Genomic DNA, 25,531 nt, shown 5'->3' with positions numbered 1-25,531 from the left:
AATGACATAAAATGGCATTGCTGCATTTCTATCCAAAAGCAAATAATCTTTATTATGCCATAAAGCCAAACAGTGTAAACTGTCAGACCTAAAATAGTCAATATTTTTGTCAAGCGATTTTTCAGACTGGATTTTGAATTTCTCATTTTACATTTTGCCTTAGTATAGTATATTAGTAACCTGAGTAAAGAAGGAATAATTAAACTATTGGAATAAGCTAAATTTAGGCATTTGTTCTGGCTTAACTTCTGTGGCATGAGCCCATTAAATGTTTGTGTCTCCTCCTCACCCACAAGCTCTTCTGTGGGGGAAACACACCTCATACCCTCCAGACATGAACAAGGGAGTGTCCAGAAATATCTTCAGTGGAGCCTGTAGCTTACCTTACAAGCTATAGGCATGTTAAAGGTGTCCTGTGATATTTTGCTGCACAAAATAAGGTAGCTATACCCATTTTAAAAATCAATCTTTAACTTTGTTGTGCATGAAAACATAAGAACAGCCCCACTGGATCAGGCCATAGGCCTATCCAGTCCAGCTTCCTGTATCTCACAGCAGCCCACCAAATGCCCCAGGGAGCACCCCAGATAACAAGAGACCTCATCCTGGTGCCCTCCCTTGCATCTGGCATTCTGACATAGCCCATTTCTAAAATCAGGAGGTTGCACATACGCATTATGGCTTGTAACCCGTAATGGATTTTTCCTCCGGAGTTTGTCTAATCCACTTTTAAAGGCATTCAGGCCAGATGCCATCATCACATCCTGTGGCAATGAGTTCCACAGACCAACCACATGCTGAGTAAAGTAATATTTTCTCTTGTCTGTCCTAACTCTCCCAACACTCAATTTTAGTGGATGTCCCCGGTTCTGGTGTTCTATGAGAGTGTAAAGAGCATCTCTCTATCCACTCTATCTTTCCCATGCATAATGTTGTATGTCTCAATGTTGCATGTCCTGAAATGTCTCAGGACATTTTCTCTTTTCTAGGCTTTTCTTCCCCCCCCCCTTTTCTAGGCTGAAGAGGCCCGAACGCCATAGCCTTTCCTCATAAGGAAGGTGCCCCAGCCCAGTTGCTCTCTTTTGCACCTTTTCCATTTCCACTATGTCTTTTTTGAGATGTGGCGACCAGAACTGGACACAATACTCCAGTTGTGGCCTTACCGTTGATTTGTACAACGGCATTATAATATTAGCTTTTTTGTTCTCAATACCTTTTCTAATGATCCCAAGCATAGAATTGGCCTTCTTCACTGCTGCCGCACATTGGGTCGACACTTTCATCAAGCTGTTCACCACCACCCCAAGATCTCCTGATCTGTCACAGACAACTCAGAACCCATTAGTCTATAGATCTACCGTATTTATCGGCGTATAACACGCACAGGCGTATAACACGCATCTTCATTTTAAGAGGGAAATTTCAGGAAAAAAATAAGGGTAGCTCAGAACTTTTTTTTATTAATATTATTACCACATATAAGGTAAATAATGTAAAAGGACAGTAAAAGCAACTGTTTTAACAAAAGAAACTTGGATATTTTGTTTTTACAAAAGTTTACTCAGAAATCACTATCTGGGAAACCAAGAAACTCTTCATCTTCACTGCTATCTTCAAAATCGCAATGAACACTGCTGCTTTCACTGCTACTATCTTCATAAATCAGCTCATCTTCTTCACCATCCAAAGCATTACTTATGCCACCTCACCTCAATCCCTCCCCCTCCCCTCCCCAAAGAAAGGGTCTCCACTTACCATATTCATCAGCTGCCAGCGGCTGTGATAATATGCGGCGGGCGCAGCGCTGACATCACGTCACGACGCTGTGCCGCCGCTAGGCACTATTGGGAACGGGATCCCTTAAAGAGACATCGCCGTATAACACGCATACATCATTTGCCCCCTATTTTCAGGGGGAAAAAGTGCGTGTTATACGCCGATAAATACGGTAATTATAATTAGTCTATAGGTTGATCACATATTAGCCTATATGTGAGGCTATATAGCCTCACATATGTGGTAAGTTTTGATTTTTTGCCCCAATGTGTATGACTTTACATTTACTTACATTGAAATGCATCTGCCATATTGCTGCCCATTCTGCCAGTTTGGAGAGATCCTTCTGGAGCTGCTCACAATCACTTCTGGTCTTCACCACTTGGAAAAGTTTGGTGTTGTCTGCAAACTTAGCTGCCTCACTGCTCAACCCTGTCTCCAGGTCATTTATGAAGAGGTTGAAGAGCACTGGTCCCAGGACAGATCCTTGGGGCACACCGCTTTACTGAAGGCAGCATGGGTGAAGCTCTTTTCTACATGTCTCTGATTTCTCTAATTATGTGCAGTTATTGAGGTGTGTTTTCAAAGTTTCTGTGATGTCATTTTCAACCAGCTTCAAAGAACTGGATAACATGTCTTCCTTTGCTCAAAGTAAGAGCATTTTTAGAGAAGCTTGAGTTCCTCTCATGGTTTGTGAGTACATGCAAATATTTTTGAGAATAGAACAGTAATTCCTTCTTTGCTTGGGATTCCAGCATGCCATGAAAGGCCAGTTTGTGTACTGTAAGATCCTAAGCCTTAAGTACCCAACCACAGAGAGGGTCTTCTGGTGCATCTCTTCATGATTAACTGCTCCAGTCATTCTTTGCTGCTATCAGCCTTTACTAGAATCAGGCAATCCTGCCAGTTTCTGAGCATCAGGTGTGTTTGAATTATTCAGTCACTCCTAAGGTATTGATGGAGCATAATTGCTTGCGCTTGGAGGAGGCTGACCATTGAGTTTCCAAATTAATTGCTGCTCTGGGCATTGGGAGTTTCCAGAATAGTGACCCATGGCAGAAATAGATGTTAGCTGAGTTCCACTGACTGTAATTCTTTTTTTTACATACTTTAAAAGTAACATCTTGGTGATGCAAAAAGGAAGTATCTCCCCAATTTTAATTGTGAAAAAAATTGAACCTTGATATTAACAGTTTGAGAAACCCTGGAGTAGATAATGGGAATGGGGGAGTGTTTAAATATTAAACTTCAAATGAATAGGGCATTCCGAAAGCTGCTTCTCATCGAGAGTTGTGTTTTGCTGACAAGTAGGTTGGATGTAGGGCAGGTTCTGAACCAAATAGACCAGTGTTTCTCAAACTGTGGGTCGGGACCCACTAGCTGGGTCGCAAGCCAATTTGAGGTGGGTCCCCATTCATTTTAATGTTTTATTTTTAATATATTAGACTTGATGCTCCCATGGGATGTTACTGCATTTGGGGACCTGTACTTTTAACAAGCTACTATGTACATATATTCTTTTAACAGGTAGTAAATAGGATATACTCCTGGGTAGGTGTGGGTAGGATTGCAGCCTAGGATTGTTAAAAACTTTCCTGCTTGATGATGTCACTTCTGGTCATGACGTCACTTCCAGTGGGTCCTGACAGATTCTAATTCTAAAAAGTAGGTCCCAGTGCTAAATGTGTGAAAACCACTGAAATAGACATTAAACCAGCATGAAAGATTAGTAAAATGTTGTTGTTTATGGAACTGGATACTGACTCTGTGTGTGTGTGTGTGCGTGCGTGCGTGCGCGTGCACACACACACGTGAGACCTTCTGATTTAAAAGCATGCACAAAACCTCGAGCTGTTGCCCTTCCCCCAAAGGATTACAATGAATTCATTTGTGTGCCAGGTAGTAATATAACTTTGCCACCTTGTTAGTTCAAACCTTCAGCCTATATCTACAGTTTGCAAACTTGTTGTTTGCAATTACTGTTGTTGCAGTAATTTTAATACCAGTCTGTGGACCAGATTGGGGGTATATGAGGGCCACAAATGACCCACAGGCCAGGGTTTGCCCACCCCTGTTCTAGACATACAAGATAACTTAGGGGTGGTGGGAGAGGGATTTTTTTGTGAGGACAAATAGAGGTTTGGCTAGTAAGTCAAGCCAGTATTTGTCGACGCCTGGTTAAACTGCACCCAATCTTAACACTGCATGACTCCTACTTTTTCCTAGATCCTGACACAGCAACAGGGAGAAGTCATTTTTAATTCAGCTTCCCCAAATATTGATAATTTGTATAAAATTGATAGCTGTTCCCTTGACTAGAAATATTTTGAAATTGCATAATTCAAACTGTATGACTTCAGTTCCTTGTAGTAACATTGTAGATCTGGTTCTGTTCAACTGAAGCAATGACAACTTCTGTTCATTGCATCATTCATTCATTCATTGTAAATTAATAAAATATTAGAATTGTTTCTGCACTCTACTTATGCCCTTAGTTTATGGAAAGCAGACTTCATTTAGCATGGTTTACTGTTTTAATTTAGTGTTAGTACCAGGACCCTTGTTTAGGTCTGTGCCTCTCTTAAACAGATGCTTCATTTCCTCCTCTTGACTTCTGCAGTTTGGCATCGCTTATAGTAGGTATTGCTTAAAATACATAGAAGAAAAAGGGTTGGAGAGACCTAGAGTAGAAGCATTAAGCATTTAAATATCACAAGGTGGTAACCTTGTAGTTAGCAAGTCCTAGCTTTGCAGAATGCTCAAAACTTTAATTCCAGAAGTACTGGTTATTATTATTTAATTGAACTGTGTTTACTTGACATGCTGCAGAAAGCAAGATCTTGGTTCTTGCCCAGAGAAGTTTATAGTTTAGCAGTATTTGTTTCAAAAGAACACAGTCTTTGATATGCATAGACTTACTGTGCCTCCAGTGTGATGTGTCTATGAAATGCAGAATGGTAATTAAATCTGAATAAATTGTTTCTTAAGCAATTGGCACAAGGGGATGGGAGAGGAAACGAAGAGCTAGTGGTACATGCCAACTCAGACCATTTGATTCCGAAGCTGCTAGCTAGAAGTGAGTTGAAGTTAACATTCTTAACTACTTCAAAGTTTTCATTAAAAACTAGGTTGTTGGTGTGTGTGTCTGTGGTTTTTTTAAACTGAAAACTTGTTGAACGAGAAGTACTGAATTTTTCCTTTAATTAAAAAAGTATCTTCTGCTTTGCAGTGTTGCATTAAGAAGAGAGGTGACTTAGTGAAAGACTCCCCCCTTCCTCTTCCCACCAGACACAAAGCTAGTACAGACTTACGAATTCTGTTGCCAACCAAAACACTATAGGAGAGTGAATATTCCTATTGTGAAATCCTGCCAATTTTTTTCCCACTGTCCCTGGGACTACTGGACTTCACTTACTGAAGCTATTAAGGAAAAATCTTAATGAGAAATTCAGAACTGTTGGTGCTGAAAAGTCAAACTTAGTCCACTACAGTATGCAAGTAATACTTGCTTCTAGTATATATCTATATGGAAAAATGCAGTTGTCAGGCAGTTTGTGCTCTTTCTTATATATACAACAACTGGAGGATTTGTGAAGACACTAGTAGATATCAAAGAGATCAAGAGGTCTTTTGCATTCTCTTTCCCTACCCCATAACAGTAGCTTTAGAAGTACTTGTGTAACACCCTAATGAATGGGGCAAGCCCTGCATGTTGTAATTCAGCAGTTCTCAGACATTTTGGTCTCAGAAGCCTTAACATTTCTGGCAGTGAGCACTGCCAGCGCATGCATGGAGGGCAGAGTGCTGAGCCCAATGCCAAATACTGTCAAAGAGCCAGAACTAGAGGGGAATAAGGAGGAAGAGCTACGTACAGCAGAGGTGGGAGGCATGAACAAGCAAACCGAGCAGGGGTGGATAGCAATCTCTTATGGTGTGCTTGTGGAGCCTCTGAAAGGGTCTTGGAGAGCCCCAGGGCTCCTAGGAATGCACGCTTTGAGAAATGCTGTCGTAAGTCGCTTAGAGACATTTACATATACACCAATGTACATAAATGTCTCTAATTTAGGACAGCATTTCTCAACGTATATTCCTAGGAGTCCTGGGGCTCCCTGAGACCCCTTCAGATCTTATAACTGCCATAAACCAACTGAATCTGTTCTATTTACAGAGCAGTCATAGGTACTTCCTCAGTATCCCACTTCCTGTTTACCTTTAATAAGCATCTGTATACTTGTTCTCTCAGTGCTTATTACAGTACAGTGTTGGGTTTGTCTTAATTTATATTTGCCTATTCTTCCCCTGGTACTTCCCTGTCTTTAATAGGGTTTATTACTTTTGTATAGATGCAGTCTGGTAGAGAATACATTGCTTGGGCTGGGCCTTTGGGATAGTGTGTTGGCCAGGGACTGTTTGCTTGGGGCATTTAGATATGAGATATACAAGATCAGCATGCAAGTTAGTTGGCTGGAAATATTGACTGCCTATTATTTGATTTTAACCAAATATGCCATGAAGTCAATATTACTACTATGTTGGTAGCATGTTACCTTTTATTTCATTATACTGTCATTTGCCCCCAGCACTGGAGCAATGGATGAAAGCCTTCCCCACTCAGACCAGCTCCTTGTACTGTCCATTAATTAGTTGCTTTAGGTCTCTGTGGTTATATTTTGTTTTAGTTGTTTAATTGTACTATTCTTGATGTTTATAGTTATTCCACTTTATATGTTGTTCCTATTTTGGCATTTTATTACTGTTTTCTTTCTGTATACCAGGGGTCCCACAGGTCATGCAAGAGGTCAAACAGTTGCCCTCATGCTGAAAGCAGTTGCGTCGGGCCAACACAGGCTCCAGCAAGTCTCCAGAGGGCCAGAGGCTCATTGGAGACTGGAGGCTCCCTGTGGGCCGGATTGGGAGTCCCAGAGGGCTGCAAGTGGCCCCCGGGCCAGGGTTTGGGCACTCCTGTTGTACACCAACTTGAGTGCTCTGTTTATTTGGAGGGAAAGTCAGGATAGTAATTTTTTAATTATTTAATTAGACTGTGGGTTTCACTTAGAGCTGCTGTCCCCATTCTGTATATCATAAACATCTTTGAAACTCCACTATCCTTGTCAAAGCAGTTTATCCAGGATGGTGGGGGGTTGAAACTGCTTTCACAGTTTTTTTGGAAAAGACATAATAATTTTGGTATAAGTAGGAAAGTTGAAAACAAGCAGTCTTGAGTCATACATTGAATTTGAACTTATTGGAATTTGATCATGTGTAACACTTCCATTTTTCTCAACCAGCGTTAAGCAATTGACATAGATCAGGGAACTGCTGACAGTTTTCTTATGGAATATAAATCAGTCTCTCTCTCTCTCTTTTGCTTCTAAAAGTTGTTAAGCATTGCATTGGCATTGATAATCATGGTTAATGTTAATAAGATTCCCTCTTAACCAGAATATAAAACTCTTAACCAGACTATAATTCAAATTCTGGTTCTGAGGACTTTCTGCTTAGCATTGATACAGTTAAGTGCTAATGTAACTGTTAACTGTGCTGAAGGTCTGGAGTAATTCATGTATCAAAAGGGAGAAGGTAAGGGTAAGTGAGCTTGTGTTCTGCTCATAGTTGCTTAACCATAGCTATACTCTGACTTATAAAACTTATTTGTATTTGAATTAGTTCAAGAATATTTAAAAGTATGTTACTTGTAAGGGTAAGTTTTAATTTTGAAGAGTGTGATGAAAATCTTTATCCTATTGAGTATGCCAGAAAGAATTTCTGGGTGTACTGTTTCAGTCATCAGCTTTGGATTTTCCTTGTTAAGGGTTGTATACTTTTCAATACTGTATTGTTGCCTTTCAAACACTATAGAAGTGAAGAATTTGGAGCATAAATAATGTGGTAATGTGAAGTATGTTCACATGAACAGTACTGTAGAAATTAATAGGCATGCTGCATAGGATTCATTTATACAGAAGTGCTTTTTTATTCAAGCAAGTAACCCATATCCCTGTGTTCTCAGGATAGATCGGAGATGTCAGCATTTTTGTCATTAAAGATAGACAGATGTTTGTTTAAAGAACAATACATGAAGCATCTGTAAATAGTAGACTGACACATGGTTCTGCTCTTTGCATCTGGTGTGAATCCAAGAAGTGCTCTTAGACAGATGACTGTCTCCAGTATAGCGTCAGAAGGCGATGGGAAGCTCGCATAAACTCATTAATCTAGTAGTGCTATAATTTTTCAGTAACATATACCAAATTTTGTATTAGAAAAACATTGTGTCCCAGAGCTTTTAGTTGGTTAGCACCATTGAAGCTTTAGTAATTTTAAAATTATTTTTCTACAGTAATAAGAATGATACATGTTAAAACTGATTTGATTGATCAATTTCTGTATCTGTGTAATATCTTTGTGTGAATTTATCACAGATCATACTATCTCGTTTTAATTTTTTTCTTTTATGCTTGACTTCTTGGAGTTAGGTATCATTCTTTCTTGTATTGACTTTTGGTCCCTCATCAAAATTAATTACTTAATGAACTTTTAAAACATGGCAAGTTTTGAAGTTTTAAATAAATCTTAAAATTTTTAAAATCTTAAGATATTGTATTTTGCCTTAGGAAATAAATACCGAGCATCAGACAAACCTCAATAGATAAAAGATTAGAGCAGGTTGGTTTCTCTCACTGTATGCAATTGTACAATTATGCAATTAGCCCCTAGAGATTAATATTTCATATCTTTCTGAGAACCAAATAAAGCAGCCATTTTCAACCACTGTGCCGTGGCACATTGGTGTGCTGTGAGTGGTTCACAGGTGTGCCACAGGAATTTGGGGGAAGGTCATTTATTAGTAGGGCCAATGGGGAATGTGAGCACCCCACTGACAGCATGGGGTGCCTTGTCAATTGTCAAAAACCTGATGGTGTGCCTTGACAATTTTAGTGCCTTGTCAGTGTGCCACGAGATTAAAAAGGTTGAAAATCGCTGAAATAAAGCTTTAAATTTCACATCTATACTCATAGTTCATGGGTTTAGTTATATTGACTTAGTATTTTAATCCTATTGTTACACTTCTGTATACTTCTGATTACTATTCCTCAGTATTAAGGGGTTTCTCAAAAAATTGGTCTTAGAAACTAACATTCTGTATTAAAATAGTGCCACTTAAATTTTAGTATTCTGCTGTTATATTCTTTCTTATTTATATTAACACTTCTAAATGCTTCTAAGAAAATAAAAGAAATGTGGATATATATTCCGTTGTTTTCTGCTTATAACATGTATTTAATTTGGTAATGATAAACACGTGCATCTGACTCTTCTTTAGAAACTATTTCCAATCTTTGGCAGTATTCTTACATTTCTTTTTAGCCTCAGTGCTGTGCTGGTTGTACTGAACATTCTGATGTAGTTCCATCAATGGGAAAGTTGAAATAAAGGAATGAACAGTCTGTGCAGCCCAAGCTCAGTTTGTTTTGGTGGCTTGTGCCTTCAGCAGTGACAACTGCTTTGAAAAAAAGCATTATCAGTAAAAATCTCCAATTCATATGTACAGTTGGCCCACATCTTATGCGATAGTTGTGTTATAAGGTCAGCGCATAAAACTAAAATCGTATCCTTGAAGCTCCTTTAAAACCAGCAAGTGTGTACTGTACTGGCTTTTTAAGAACTAAAAGCACAGTACAAGAATGTAGGAAATGAGGGAACAGCGGTTCATTCTCTTTTTTTTCCCCAGGATCACCCCAGGGCATAAGCAGATTAAATGGGCGGGTGAAATTGCGTACACTGTTACTTTTCTCTTTTTTGTTTTTGTTTTTGAGAGAGACCAAGCACATATACTAGAATTTGCACAAGTCTGTTGCACATAGGATGCAGGGTGACTCTATAAACATGCAGTTTTGTAGGTGCAGCAGTATCCTGAATATTTGGGACGGGAGAGAAAGAATAGGAACTGATTCTTTGGCATAAACCAGGGCATGATTTTCAGTGGAAAAGCAGCTCTTAAAGATTTTTTACCTTTCACTTTCTTCTTCCCCAGCAGGGGTTACAGTCCTGTCTTTCTGTCTGGAATCTGAATGGGGGGGGGGGGACAAACTACCTTCTTCCTACCTGCAATGTCTCTACTAGAAATTGTGCCTGCTTTACAGCAGAGAGTCTGCAACTGTACTTTGCAGACAGGTAGTGGAAGTAGATGTTATACATCTCCCCCAAGATGTAATGGTATTGCGATGTGTATTTGGGAGGGCTATTACTTAGACCAGTATGAGTAGCCTCAAAGTGTGAAAAGTCAGCTTGCTGAATGTTGTGGGACAGTAGGGCAAAGGTGTTAGCTATCATAGTCATTGCTATTTCCAGTATTTATGCTCTTTTTATATAACTAACCATCATGGAGATTGCAAGGGTGATGAGAGGACTGCCTGACATCATATAGTTTCCCTTTCTTAAACTTAAGATTAATCTGTGACCTGATGTGCAATACATATGTTTGGATGAATTTACAATGAATGTTTTCTTGTTGTTTTGAATTCTAGGAGTTTGCAGCACTTACTAAAGAGCTTAATGTATGCAGAGAACAACTCCTTGAAAGGGAAGAAGAAATCGCTGAACTGAAAGCCGAAAGAAACAATACAAGGGTTAGTTAAATTATCTGGTATAATGTATGTAAGGAACAGATTTAAGAACAAATGGAGTCTTGCATGTAGTTCTTGCAATATGGGGAAAATGTACTGAACAGGACCCTTAGTTTTATTTTAATATCTGAATAGATTGCTTCTTTGTGATGTGTACTATGAATGTTCAAGGTTTGAATGAATGATTACATGTTAACAATGTACTACTTAAAAAACACAGCACCAAAATCAAATAAATTACTAGATCAAACTAATAATGCAGCAGGAATAATATGTCACTATGTGTAAACTTTGATTAAAATAAAAATTGATGACAATCACCAGCGTAATAGGTAGCATCCTGACTACTGCTTCTGGTGCTGCCAGGACTGCTTCAGCTATCAGACACTTCCAGTGGCAGATGTGCTAGTTGAGATGCAAGACTGGTAGGTCTTCACCTGGATCGAGCAGTTAACTCATTTGCTTATTTATTACAGTATTTATATATTGCCTTTCTCATAGACACAAGGCAGTTTGCAGAAGCAGGCTGACCATAAACTTCCTTTTTTCGGCATTGGGTTTTTACAAATGTTCCATGAAAATAACTCATAATATACAAGCCTCTCCCTGCATATGTGAGTGATTTCACTTATCAGTGGTTTTCAAATATCCCTCCAATCTGGCTCATACCTCTCCATTTGCAAAAGTTTTGTAAACAGAATTTTTTTGGAAAAGGAAGTAGACAGCTAAATGCTAGACGTAGCTGCTAGAGGAGTAAACAGTGCAAACACAAACATGGAGCAGAACCTAGCATTCTTGCTGTCTGTGTGCTTCCTCTGCTATCCTAGTGATGCAACAATAGCCGAAATGCTCAGAGACACTATGTCGGTTCAATTAGAATACCAAATGATGACTTGGCCGATTTCAGGCTTGTATGCACCATCCTCATAGTTTTGAATATGATTTTTCCATTCTGGTTTAGAGACAGACTATCAACCAAGAAGTCAAGGAAACAATTGGAATGCACATGTAAGTCCATAGATAGCCAAACCAGTGTTTGGCATTACATGTTACTAGACCCACTGTGGCTATATACTCAGGAGTTGCAACGGATTGTTGCTTCTAAGTATATGCATGCTGCATGTTTGGGATGCATGTCTTCCCTTGAAACCTATGTTTTCTTCACTGAGAACATGAATGTATATGCAACAGTGTCACAAATTTGATCCCTACAGTTCAAAGTTGTGTTTTTTTTCTTAATGTTGAACTTGGCTCTTGCGCAACACCTCAGTGATAAATTGTCTCCAGGTATGACTGTTTGCCAGCATTTCCCATTCTAAGCTTGATTTGAGATATAATTGGATAAATGAGCTCTCTTGCTGAATTCTGGGGATTCCCAAAACCAGAAACAAGTAGGCCTTGGGTATCTATTTGGCTTACTTATTCCTAAAGATATAATTTTAGGAATCTGCTTCACTTTATACTTGATAGTTTGTGTTTGTAATTGAGTACTTGCCTTTGGGCTTTGCTAGTTAGACAGGACTGCCCAGTTCTTTTTCAGTAGGATAATCAGAAAATTTTTAGAGCATTGTATTTTTTCAATCCAATTTCAACTCCTTAAATATCTGGGAAGTATATTTTTTTAAACAACACTTCATAAAACCAAGTAAAATATTTTACTATTTCTGAAAATCTTAGAAGTTTTCTACTTTGGTCTTGTCATCATCCCACCCTGTCCTGAATGTGGATGGGCATATGCCTGTTGTTTCGGAAATAGGGCAACTCCAATATCAGGTGGTGGTTTCAGCATACCCAGGCAACTCCTTAGGCATGTCGAAGTTTATTGACTTGTAAATTTAAAATGTTTTTAAAATGCCTAAAACCAGCACATCAAGGATCCACCCTATATTAAAGTGTTAGCTGGAGGTGGGGAAAGGACAGGAAAATTATGGGAGAGGAATTGGCTTGCTTCAGCATTTTGAGGGTAAAAATCTCACCTACACTATGAAGGAATGTTCAGGGGAGAGGGAAGAAAAGGAACTCCTTTGCATTTTCCAGACTCCCCACTGTAGCCCTTGTTCTGCGTAGGTCCTCACTTGTTAGTTTTTAAATAAAACAAACAAAGCCTATTGAGGACTGAATATGCCCAGTGGCCTCTAGGAGCCAAGGAATATTGACTATTAGTTGGGTGAGCAAAGAAGAAAAACTTGGTGGGAGGGAATTGACCTGCTTGAGACCACAATAGTAAAGCAGACTGCTACTCGCTCCCTTCTGAAGCATCCAATCTCCTCTGTAATGGTTTGCTTTGTCATTTTTGAAAAAAGTAAATCTACACTAAAACTGTCTTTGTATTTTCTTTGCTTAACAAAAATGTCTGAGAAAACCAAGGTTGCAATCCTATACACCCTTTCCTGAGAGTAAGACCCATGGAATACAATGGAATTTAATTCTGAGCAGGCTTGTACAGTCTAGAATTTTGTCATGTTGGCATGACTTATAAGTTGAATGTGCAACATTCAGTGTGTCTCACCTTTTAAGGCCAGCAGTACTTCAACAGACCAGTTTTAAGATCAGCAAAATTATATAAGGAATCTGTAAGATAAATGTTCATACTTAGTTCATCATTGCTGCTGTGCTTTGGATACATTGTTACTAGAAAAAAAAAATTTCTATCCAGATGTTCAAAATGGGTTTCAGCATCTTGTTCTTCACTTACATTTCATTTGTTTTTCAGCTGCTGTTAGAACATTTGGAATGTCTGGTCTCCCGACATGAGAGATCTCTTAGAATGACTGTAGTAAAGAGACAAGCTCAGTCTCCAGCAGGAGTTTCTAGTGAAGTTGAAGTTCTCAAAGCACTAAAGTCCCTATTTGAACATCATAAAGCCCTTGATGAGAAGGTAATGGAAGGTGGCTGCCCAAGTACTGAATGCACAACATATTTGTGAAATGTTTATTAAATGGTTATGAGGAGACTTTTAAAGAGCTTTCATGTAAAAATCAGTTATCCCTAATGACCCTCACTTGAATCATTCACGCAAGTGGGGAAATAGCTGGAGAGCACAGGTTACTCCTGTGCCTGTGATTGATTTCCAGTTTTCTCTTCCACATTCCAGTCTATTGCTGAGGGTAGCTTGAACCTCAAACATTTTTTTCCCCATGGGACTCAAGTGACTGCACTGGGGAGGCAGTTAGAGGAAACATCCCTTGTGCGATTTTTGTCCTACCTGCACAAGTTTGGGTTTAACCCATCCAGTTACAGGCGTTTTCTTTATATGCAAATTTGCTTGTCTGCAAGGGGCAGAATTGCCATCTACCTCTCCTTATTCATGGCTCTGTTTTTGTTATCCATGAATACTGTGCCGGTGCTCGGGGGGGGGGGGGCGGCGGCGGCTTGGCCCAGCTATGAGCAGGCAGGTGGGGGTCAGAGAGGTTGTGGGAGGAGGAGGATAAGAGACAGTGGCCTCCTCATGAGCAGAAGGCAACGCCAACGCGGTGCAGCGGGCGAGGAAGAGATGCTTTTGCAGTATATGGCCAACAGGAGAGGGGGTTGCAGTAGTCACACCCAGCCAACTGTACTTGTTTTTTAGAAAGTTGTCTGGATCTGGTCAATTTTCCACATAAAATAGGCATTGGTATTGGCTTATGGAGAATCGAACATATTTGTGTCCACTTCCAGTTTTGCCCCACCGTCTTGGGCACCTACTTGGTGATTCCAGCTGAACTTCAGAACCCTGGCAATGATGAGAGGCCAATAAGAGGTCTTTGGAAGGCTGCCTGTAGGCTGCTCTGGGCTGGGGCAAATCCAGGGAATGTGCCAAGAATCAGGTGGGGGAGGAGGATAGTGAAGCAACACCCTCCCCACTGCTGAAGGCCTTATTGTTTGGCCTTGTTGTTTGACCAGCATCTTTCAATGCATCGAGGGATATCCATCACAGAGGAAGCATTAGATTTTGGAGATGTTGATGAGCACTCGTTGTCACCCAGTCCCATAGACTTCAAGTTAAGATTCAGGTTCATAATATTCATAGAGTATATGGTGAAGAGGATTCCCTGGAACCTAACCTCATGTTTCCCATAGGCTCAGTGATTCAGTATCCACTAATTCAGTATCCACTAGATTTTTCAGGAACCTAACCCTCGTGGATAACAAGAACTGACTGTTTAACCCAATTTTCTGTCAGAAAGAGACCAATATAGCAGGGGTGCAAAATCTGACTTGAGTTCAAGCATTTCTTGAGGATCTAAATGAAGGAGAACAAGCTCAAACTTAATCTAGAGAGGATGGAGGTGCTGTTGGTTGGAACTCTACCAACCTGGGAATGTGTACTCTGCCTGAAAGAGCTCAGTTTTGCAGTCTGGGGATGATTTTTTGATCCGAAACTCCTGTTGGAAGCCCAAATAACAACAACTTGAAGTGCCTTTTACCAACTTATCTGGTTTGTCAATTGTGACAATTCCTAGATATTCTGTCCAAGCCACAGTTATTCATATTCTGATAATCTCCAGTTTGTGTCACAGTTTTACATATTATGTGAATTGCTTTTGAAAAGTGTTGAGAAGCTTTAACTGATATGGTTTGACTGATAACCCCTGCTAATTGGGTAAGAGGCACTTTTTCAAGTGGGTGCTCCTTTTTTTAGCAAGGGGAGAGTAACGGGTCCATCTCACCCCAGCAGTGTCTGTTCTAGTGGCTGTCTGCTGGTATTCATTTGCATCTTTTTAGATTGTGGACAGGGACAGGGAGCCATGTCCTTTTTGGGACAGGGAGCCATTTAGTTATTTGATTTTTCTCTGTAAACCACTTTGTGAACTTTTAGTTGAAAAGCGGTATATAAATACTGTTAATAATAATAATAATAATAATAATAATAATAATAATAATAATAATAATAATAAGGTAACTTGGTTTTTAGCCAGGGTTACTTGTTGGGGGCACATCACCCCAACATCATGTGAGCTGCATTAGGTATCTTTGTGCTTCTAGGCCCAAGATACTATTTCTTCCTCTAAAGCTCTAAATGGCTTGGAACCTGGGTACCTTAAGGACTGCCTTTCTCTGTGTATACCCCCTTGCACACTCTGTTCTTCATCTGAGTGCCATTGCCTGATGAAGCAAGGTCAGTGTCTTCTAGGAGCAGAGTTTTCTCTGTGGTGGCCCTGACACCTGGAACTCTTTGCTTGGATGCTCTTCAGGGAGATAAATCAGGGTAGAGATTTAGTAAATAAAATAAACTCTTTTCCAATGGAAAACTAGTTAATTCCACCCTGATCTCCTTTTGAAGACCTAGCTTTCTCACAGGGTTTTTGGGTCAGAGTAACACTGCTGCTGAATGTTTGAGTCTATTTTTGAAATTACTATTTTATTGTGATGTGGTGCATGTGGCATGGTATTCAATGGTCAGTAGATTCTATTTCATTGTAAATCAATTGTTGTCAATCCAAGTTTTTGTGGTGACAGTTTTTGCTATGGTATTGTATTTGTCTGTTTAGTGCAGGCAAATGCTATAGAAACTTAAAATGTGTATTCATTTCTTATTGTAACTTGGTCTTGCATTAAGTCACTTGTTTGATTAGTTCTTACATTATGGGGAAAATGTATTGCTGCTTTTAGGAATGAATAGGTAACTTTTTCCTCTGTCAGTCAAAGCCTCTGTATGCTTTAGCTTCACTACTACTAGCAGAATTGCTTAATGTTTATCCTTTGGCTCTGTCTTTTTAGGTAAGGGAACGATTACGAGTAGCACTTGAAAGATGTAGCCTGTTAGAAGAAGAACTAGGTACTACTCACAAGGAGGTAAGTCATGGTTTTTCAATTAGAAAGCCAAACTTACTAAGTCTATAAGGCTTGCCTTTCAAGATTAGCTTTGTAAGAGGTACAAGGGTGGGGCAGGACAAGCTTTGGGAACCTGGCACATCCATGGAATCTCCTGTGTCTCTCTTGATTCAGCCCCATAACTCTATGTTCTGACTCAAATGTTTCTGTAGCAACAGGATTGCTGCTAAAAAGTACTTCAGCAGGTTTAAGAGCCCAATCCTGAACTCTTAGTTGCTGGTCCACCACTGGCACTGAGTGTCACAAACATGCCATAAGGCCCACTTGCAGCCCTCAGCGCTGGTCCAGCACCAATGCTATCTCCGCATCCCTTTCTCCTGAGAAGGTACCAGCGGCTGCCATGTTGCGCGTAGGATGCTGCAGCAGCCATTTTGGCACCATGGTAGTCCCGGTGCAACAAGCAGCTCAGGACTGTGCTGTAAGGCTTGCCCAGCAGTTGCCTTTTCTGTGGCTGTCTGCTGGTGCTCTTTTGCAACTTTTTAGATTGTGAGCCCTCTTGGGACAGGGAGCCATTAGATATTTGATTTTTCTCTGTAAACCGCTTTGTGAACTTTCTGTTGAAAAGCGGTATATAAATACTGTTAATAATAATATTAATAATAATAAAGCTCCTTGCAGTTGTGGTGATAATGGAAATCAAATTCCCATGGTGGTGCATATGGCTGCCCTTTCTAAATGGAAGTGCTTTTTAGTAGTAAATATGGTTTTGTGAAAATCTTTCATTTGGCTCCAATAACCAATTGACTCAGCCATGTTCAGTTTTTAAGTAGATGGCAATTACAGATCTCAAGTGTCATTTCTTCTTAAAAGAAGAATTTTCTTGTCCCATGGTGCAATATGCCTCAGGATTGTTTCTTGATAATTATCCCCTGCAGCAGTGGTTCTCAAACTGGCGGCTCATGACCCACCAGTTTGTGTAAAGGTTCCCATGTCCCTTTAAGGGTCGGGGGAAGTGGAGAGGCAGGGAAGCAATGACCAGGATTGCGTCCTTATGAGGGAGTGGAAGGGGGGTGCTTTCACTTACTTTATGTAGGTAGGGCTGCAGAAGGTGTGGGGAACCTTGCACAGCCCTCCGCGGCACTCCCTGAGGCTTGGAATTGTCAGTAACAGTGGACACAAAGCACTTCCATTTTGCAGGATAAACGTTGCACCCACTTTTAGTGAACATTCCAAGCCTCGGAGCCCTGCGGAGGGCTGCGCAGGGCTCCCCGCACTTCCTGCAGCCTGCTGCAGCCCTACCTACATAAAGTGAAAGCGCCCCCCTTCACCCCCCTTAGCGATGCGATCCTGGGTATCGCAAAGACTTACTGAGGGAGCAAAGTTCCCTCAAAGTTTGAGAAACACTGCCCTACAGATTATGGGAATTAGAACTAATTCTTCTTTAAAAATGGAGGGCAATAGGATTTCAGACAGACTGCTTTTGCCTAATCATGCATGCAGTTGTCTCAGCTTTGGAAATACTGCTGCTGTAAATCATTGAAATGTTGTGAAAGACTCAAAGAGCCTATTTCAAAGTGAATATCAGTTGATTCAATATGTTAATTTCATATTTCAGTTAATGATTTTGAAAGAACAGAACAATCAGAAAAGAACTCAAGCTGATGGGATGCCTGATATTAATCATGATCAGGAGAACACACCTAGCACTAATGGGAAGGTAAGTAAATATTCATTCAGCTTCTCCCCTCTCACTGCAGTGAGAAAGTAATGACTGAAAGAAACTATATTCCACACTTATTTGGTTATACAGTATACCTGATCATTTGGTCAACACCCCTGTTCTTTTCAGCTGCTGGTCAGGTTTTAGGGGAGACACAATTTTCAAATAAAATTAGTACAGCCTGATTTATTGGTTATTGTCTCCTGATTGGGAGTGGGGGGGGGGGAGGACACATTTGTAGGTGAAAGACAAACTCTGCATTGAAACTTCTCTTCCTGGAAATTAGTACATCAACAGGCTTGTTCATTGTGACCTTTGTCCTATATTTTAATTATGCTACTTTGACAAATTATGACAATATATAATCAAATATCTTATTATATTGACATGCTAAAGGATAAAACAAAAATTGACTTTCTTCCTTCCTCTAAACAGAGATCTTCCAATGGCTCTCTAAGTCATGATGAAGACCTTGCTAAAGTAATAGAACTTCAAGATATCATAGAGAAGCAAACTAAGGAGCAGTCCCAAATGAAAGAACGTATCACTACCCTTTCTAATAGAGTAGCAGAACTAGAAGAAGATCTTGACACTGCTAGAAAAGATTTAATAAAATCTGAAGAAATGAATACAAAGTTGCAAAGAGATGTACGAGAGGTGAGAAACACAGTTTTTCATAATCTTGAATTCTGCATTTTTGTTGCTATGATACTTTGATAAGCTCCCCAAGTTGCAAAATTTATATAGCTGACTTTGCTCCATATGATTAAAATTAGTAATACTTGGGGAAGGCTTTGAAGACTGGGAATATTAGTATGCTTGGAACATATATCACTAGTTTTTAAAGAAGCAGAAAACGTCTGATGTTTCCAAAGTCTTGTTAAATCTAGATCCATTAAATCAAGGATTCACTGTAAGATGATTACTAATGAATTCTGAAATATAGAAGTTCTGTTACTCTTCCTGTTGAGTGCTGAGAGATGTATATAAAATCTCCACAGTTCAAGTATGTGCTGGGAAAACTGAATGATTGAATATGTAACTTAATATTGGTAAAAAGATTAACAGAACTATGGTACTTGGGTCTCCACAAGGGATTTCACTAACCCAGTGAAATACAGGGGGCCCTCCATATCTGTGGTTTTACTTATCTGTAGATTGCGTCTGCGGGCCCCCCATGCATGCCCCCTCCCCTCGCCTGTGGAGGGTCTTCTTAGTCTAGCAGAGGCTGCACATGTCCAACTTCAGCCTCTGCCAGCTTCTGAATGACGATTACAGGCTGAAGAACACTGCTTCCTGTTTTCGGCTGAAAATTGAAAGGCATTAGGAGGCTTCCTCAGCCCTCCTAATGCCTTTTTAAAGGCATAAAAACGTCACTTATGGTTTCCAGCTGAAAACGGGAAGTAGCGTTTTCGCTACTCCGCTGTTCTACCACTCGCTATTCTGAATCTGACAGAGGTTACAGGTGGATGCGTGTGGCCTCTGCTGGGCACAGAAAAACCTCCAGAGGCGAGGGTATGGGACACGCACGGGCGGCCCTGCAGATCCAATACCCGCGAACCTGATTGACTGAAAATGAGAAGTAGCATTTTTGGGCCTGTAATCATAATTGTGAGCCTGGTAGAAGACGCCAGCAGATGTTTGCAGCCTCTGCCAAACTCAGAAGACCCTTCAGAGGCTAGGAGAGCTGAACTTCCCTCTCCTCCGGTGGGTGGGGAGACATTCCTTCATATCTGTGGTTTCACTTAACCATGGGGGGAGGGGATTCCGAATGGAACCTCCACTGATATGGGGCACACCTGCATTGTGTGTGTGTGTGTGTGTGTGTTTTTCAAATAGGCAACCACCATGTCATTTTTGAAACTCCTCTCAATATCAGAAACAGTTTTCCCCATATATGAAATTTATGCAGGTCTTAATGTTGAATTCACTGAGATCAGTAAAAAATTGTTGTATAATGGACAATGTGCATCCTACCAAGATGCACAAAACAAAAGGTTCACAAATAGATCCAGTGATTTTTCTGATTACAGTTTTCATGCCCTATTCTCAAGACTGCTTATGCAGTCTTTTATGCGTGTAATTGGAGAGAGAATTTTTAAAATTTAGGAACAATGTATTCCCTTTATCTCCTGACAAGTAATTTTCTTAACGTAGGCCATGGCTCAAAAGGAAGATATGGAAGAGCGAATCACAACCCTTGAAAAACGCTACCTCGCTGCACAGCGTGAAGCTACATCTGTGCATGACCTCAATGATAAACTTGAAAATGAAATTGCTAATAAAGATTCTCTGCACCGACAGGTAGTAACTATTTAACAAAGACAAGATTTTTCTCAACTTACAGTAGCCTCTCATAATTTAAGTGAATTTGACATAGAGAAATAACTTTGCAGTGTTGTGTGTAGCATGTTAATCTGTCTTTCAGAAATTTAAATTGTTCCTGTCCTAGCAGTATGCATTATGATTAACATTAACATAAAAGGAATATTTTTTATGGAAATTGTCTTCTGGTTTTTATCATAATTAAATGGGTTTGGCAACAATTTTATTATTATTGTAGATTTACAGTTCAAATTCAAATGTTCTATTATTCTCTTACAAATGTAATGTGAATTAACATTAGCTGACCCATATATTTGAGTAAGGATTTTTTTTGGTCCAGTGGGCAATCTGATCTTCCGCCAGGCCTGTATGCTGCCCATGCAACAACCATCAGAAATGTACCATAAGGCACATTGCGATGGCTTGGCAGTGAGCAGCACCAGCGGAGAGGCCAGCACCAGTTGATGCTGGGCCTCTTCACTGGCTAGGCGAGAAGGAGGAAAACTGGGTGGTAAGTATCCCACTGAGCAGTGGGAAGGCATTTTGGGATAGGAGGAGGGTGGGCCAGAGAGCAGCTTAGGCCTGGGAGGGGGATGGTGGCAGAGACTGCCACCAAATCCTATGCCCGCTCCCCAGCCTTGGAGCCAACACAGGTCTCCTTGGTTCTGCGCCAGCTAAATAGCTGGCACAGCTCCAAGTAGACTCATTCTGGCTGCCCAGTCTCTGTACTGGGTAAGGGAACCGATGTTCACTTACTCCAAGGAGATGTCTGGCTAATGCTCTGGCACAGCAGGATGCAATGGTAACTCTTTCAGTGTCGCTGTACCATGCAGTGCCAGGGAAACATAGACTTGAGCCCTTCGTTTCTCTAGAATGGGGTAAAGGCTAGAGAAAGGGCATTGCATCTGATAGGATTAATGCAGTTAGGATGCTCAAGTTTACTTCCTGAAGTGATAATAAAGGTATCTTCTATGGTTTACAGAATATGCTAGAAGTTCAAGTTGCTGCTGAACAGTTTTAGTTCAGAGGCTGTGGTTAATTCAGAGACTATGGTTGAATCACTGAAATTGCATATGATGAGTTATATGCTGTAACTCAATAGGACCCTTGGTCTAGTCCTCTAGAACATAAACTTTAAAGATATTGCTTTAATTTTAAAATTATTACCTAATCTGGGATAGTATTATATTTGGATACTTTTGGGCAAGTTATTGATTCCTGGAAGGATAGTCTTCTGCATTTCAAATAGACCTATACTCTTGGAGCATGTTTGTAAGTTACTCATTGAAGTAGTCAAATAATGTGAGGCAACTACTGTGATCTTTTTGAAGCTCAGACGTGTACGCCCTATAATTTTAGTTATTTCATTGCATACGTACACATTTTACTATATAAAGAAGATGGATCCCTTCCTGCAAGGGATCACAGTCTAGAAAAATACACAGGGGAAACAACAGAAAGAGAAGAGGGAACCTGAGGAGGGATAAACAAATATGCAATTACTTCTTGTACATGTATTTAGGCTTAGTTGCTGCTATAGTTGATGCAATACACACAGTCATTATTGTGGTCACACAGTGTCTCCCTGCACAAGGGAAGGGAAAAAATCTGTTGAAATTATCATCCCGAATATATACCAGTATTTAGCTTGTGAGATAAAGGAAGCTGGACTAGATGGGCCTGTGGCCTGATCTAGTGGGGCTCTTCTTACGTTATTTTGCTCACTGGCTATAAGCAAGTTTGTTTACCACACACTTCGGAAAATGATCAAAGCTGCTTACATCATTCAAAATGTATAATACTAACACAACAATAAACAAATGTACTGTCTTCTGGCCTCTAGAGTGAAGATAAGAACAGGCAGTTGCAAGAACGACTGGAACTAGCTGAACAAAAATTGCAGCAGACTCTGAGAAAAGCTGAGACTCTGCCAGAAGTGGAGGCTGAACTGGCTCAGAGAGTTGCTGCACTTACGAAGGTAGGACTAAGATGTGTAGTGATGAAAAAAAATATTCTTCTCTTCAGCAGAAACCGTTGACTCTTTTGACTTCAGTTGCAATCCATTCACCACTTACCTGAGAATAAGCCCCATTAAATACAGTGAGGCTAACTTTTGAATAAGCATGCATGGGATTAAACTGCATGTCATTTAGTTCTTTTCTGTACCTTCAATTTATCATGATTAACAACTCTTCTGACAGTAACACATTCAGTTTTTTGTTTTGTTTTGTTTTGTCAGTTGCTTGAACTGCTCATGTGTAAACTTCATGCTATATTATGAAGTCATCCTCCTGTTCTAGAGGAGTAAACCACATCCTGAAATAATTTTTCTCTGGTGGGCTCTCCATGGTGAGTTCAGTCAGTCTTCCTAGGATGGGTAGCTCCTCTTCCCAGGCAGGCAGGTCAAAGAAAAGTTTCCTGTGAAGTGGAGCTCCCCCTAGCTTCTCCAGATTGACCTCACCTGGCAACTGAGCAGATTATTTTGCTTGGTGCTCTGGGCAGCCTTTCTGCCCAGTGCCTATTTTTTTTTTACCCTATGGGGTCCTTCCTTTCTGGGCTCTTTGCCCCTTTTAGGAAGCACCTGTCTCCCCTCTTGTGTGCTTTGCAGCACTGCCTCCCTGCGACCTCTTGGGTTCCCTGGTGTCTTCGCCCCGCTGGATCAGGTCACAGCGGAGTCTAACATTTGGCCTTCTGGAAAAAACTGTGGCTAAAGATGCTAAAGTGTTGCAACATACTACCAAGTTAGGAAGGCAGAATTTACACAAAGGACACTTTTCCTTATTTCTGCTTGCTGATACTGTCTTTTATAAAGTAGTAGAATGGAGGACAGTATGGAAAAATATACCAAACAACGTGAATTGATGTGACGTGAATTTTGCCATAAGAAGAGTGTTCAAAGTCTTTTTGCAATGTTCAGTTGCTATCAGTCACCAATGCAAATTATCATAAGATTAGGTGATTAATTGCTCATTTGATACATGAGTCCATTCAGTTCAGTTTTGGCAATAAATGCAGTCTGTGAAAGAAAATACCAGGCTGCAGAAAAGCATAGTATATTTGTGTGCTAAACATTTTTCATGGTACATTCTCAGATTTCTTTAAAATTATCAGTATGTTTTTAAAATGGCAGGCTGAAGAAAGACATGGTAACATTGAGGAACGATTGAGGCAAATGGAAGCACAGCTAGAGGAGAAAAATCAGGAATTGCTACGGGTATGTAAATTATTGATGACCTATATATAACTTTTCTCCTCTCCTCAAATTTTGTAATGCAATTTGGGGTTGGCAGTGGAAACTATAGCTCTGTTTTTTCATATGAATTTAGTGGCTAACTTTTATTGAAAAACTTACACAAAACACTTTTATGTTACTGTCTGTAAAAAGAGAGATGTTGGTTGAGGAAGTTTAGAACAAAAGCAGTAGATTGGACCTAAAACATGAAAAATATAATCCAGAGCACGCTCTGAGCTGGTGCAGGACTCCAGTGTTGGCTTCTTGGTGTCACAAACACACCATAAGGCATGTTTGCACTGACTAGGGAAGATGAATCCAGCCCCTGTGCCATCCAAACAGGGTAAGTTTGCGTCAGCCAGGGCAGGCTGCTCAAAGGGTGAGAGTATGGCAGGAAGGCGGAACCGAGGTGAGGAGGGGGCGTTTTTGGGTGGGAGGTAGGAAAAACGGGAGGGATCAGGCCCGGGAGGAAGGTAGGATTAGCAGCAGCAGGGCATGCAGAAACCTAAGCCTCACTCCTGGGCCCGGCATCCTTACATGGGCTGCTTTGATTTGTGCCAGCAAAATTGCTGGCACACATCCGAGTAGCCCCATAGAGGTGGTTGGAGCTCAACATGGCATAAGTACCTGCTCCTAACCTGCGCTGAATATAGTGCAGGCCACTTGGCCTGCTTATTCTACTGCAGGTTAGGCTTTGCCTGTAAATACCTAATTGGAATGTGATGTTGCATTTGCTTTCTACTTTTATATACTGTCCTTCCTGTAGGGAGCTCAGGGCAGGACAGAGAATCTGTCTTCAAAAGAATCCTGTGTATTGGTTAGGTTAAGCCAGAGGTTTTCAGACCGCGGCGTTGCGATGCCCCAACCTGAAGTCCCTAGCCTCTACCCCTTTAAGGGACAGGAGCAGCGAGGAGGCAGGGGGGAGGCAGTGATGTGATCCCCAGGATCATGTTGCTCAGGGGGCTGGAGCAACTGGGGTGCACTCACCATTCCCTGCAACAGCCTTCCCTGGGTATGGGGAGCCCTATGAGAGCGTCTGCAGGGCTCCCCAGCCTGCAGAAAGTGAAAGTAGAGCGATTGTACTCCACCTCCGCAAAACCGGAAGTGGAGCGTGATCACTCCACTTTCACTTCTAACAGGGCTGCAGGGACTGGGATGCAGTCACCAGTCCCTGCAGCAGCTGTCCTGGGGTGCGGGGAGCCCTGCGCAAACGTCTGCAGGGCTGCCCAGGTCATCAGAAGTTAAAGTGGAGCGCTTGTGTACCACTTCTGGTTTTGCGGAGGTGGAACGTGATCACTTTCACTTCTGCTGACCTGGGAAGCCCTGCAGATGCTCGTGCAGGGCTCCGCGCACCCCAGGACGGCTGCTGCAGGGACTGGTGAGTGCACCCCAGTTCCTGCAGCCCCCCTGAGTGAAGCGATCCTGGGCCCCACCCCCACAAGGACTTAATGCATGTTTCAAACTCCCGGAGAGTTCGAAAACCGCAGGGTTAGGTTGAGAGATAGAGATTGGTCCAGTGAGTCATCCAGTGAGCTTAATGAGTGAGTAACAACTTGAACCTGGATAGTCTTGCTCCAAAACTATCACTATACCTCACTGGCTCTCAGTGAAATAACCTGTGGAATCTGTTGAAATGACCAGTTGTTAAAACTCCCAGAGGTGGTGGCAGTGGAATGCACAAAATGGAGGAGAACAGTACAGTACTGAGATGTTAAATTATGTTTTAATCTTTTTTTTTAATATGTTGTAAGCCGCCCTGGGTCCCTTTGGGGAGAAGGGCAGGATAAAAATAGTTTATCATCATCATCATCTACTGTACTGTTGTACCAAGCGTGATGGGGGGGGGGGTCCCTTGCCACAGCAGAATGTTATGCTGTTCTCTTTTATCCTCAATTTCAGGTATCTGTAGTGGGTTCTGGAATGAAACCCACTGCGGATTAGGGGCATGCCCTAACTGCACAGTAGCCTTAGAAACTTTACTGTTTCTGTAAGTGAGAGAAAAAGTTCATGGCTTTGTGTTTCCCTGGCAGAGGAAGGGCATTCCATACTATCTGGGTATTCCCTCATGCCAGCACGAGGTAGGGTGTGTGTGTGTGT

At 41.0% G+C, this 25,531-nt stretch overlaps 1 protein-coding gene across 5 annotated transcripts in view; it reads left to right on the top strand.

Moving 5' to 3' along the window:
- PPFIA1 (PTPRF interacting protein alpha 1) overlaps positions 1-25,531 on the top strand; it is a 72,136-nt gene that overhangs the window by 10,847 nt on the left and 35,758 nt on the right. For 4 of the 5 annotated variants that reach the window (XM_066636605.1, XM_066636596.1, XM_066636587.1 and 1 more), the window contains exons 3-10: positions 10,305-10,406; positions 13,117-13,281; positions 16,104-16,178; positions 17,773-17,874; positions 18,313-18,534; positions 20,035-20,181; positions 22,046-22,180; positions 23,333-23,416. In XM_066636605.1, coding sequence (XP_066492702.1) covers positions 10,305-10,406; positions 13,117-13,281; positions 16,104-16,178; positions 17,773-17,874; positions 18,313-18,534; positions 20,035-20,181; positions 22,046-22,180; positions 23,333-23,416 — 1,032 coding nt within the window. Of the gene's footprint in view, positions 1-10,304; positions 10,407-11,364; positions 11,412-13,116; positions 13,282-16,103; positions 16,179-17,772; positions 17,875-18,312; positions 18,535-20,034; positions 20,182-22,045; positions 22,181-23,332; positions 23,417-25,531 lie in introns of those variants that run through there. The other variant, XM_066636615.1, reaches the window with a different exon arrangement.

This window comes from Tiliqua scincoides, chromosome 1 (assembly GCF_035046505.1).
Source record: "Tiliqua scincoides isolate rTilSci1 chromosome 1, rTilSci1.hap2, whole genome shotgun sequence".
Classification (NCBI taxonomy): Eukaryota; Metazoa; Chordata; class Lepidosauria; order Squamata; family Scincidae; genus Tiliqua; species Tiliqua scincoides.
The sequence above is the reverse complement of the archived record's forward strand: the minus strand, read 5'-3'. Positions and strand labels throughout refer to the sequence as shown.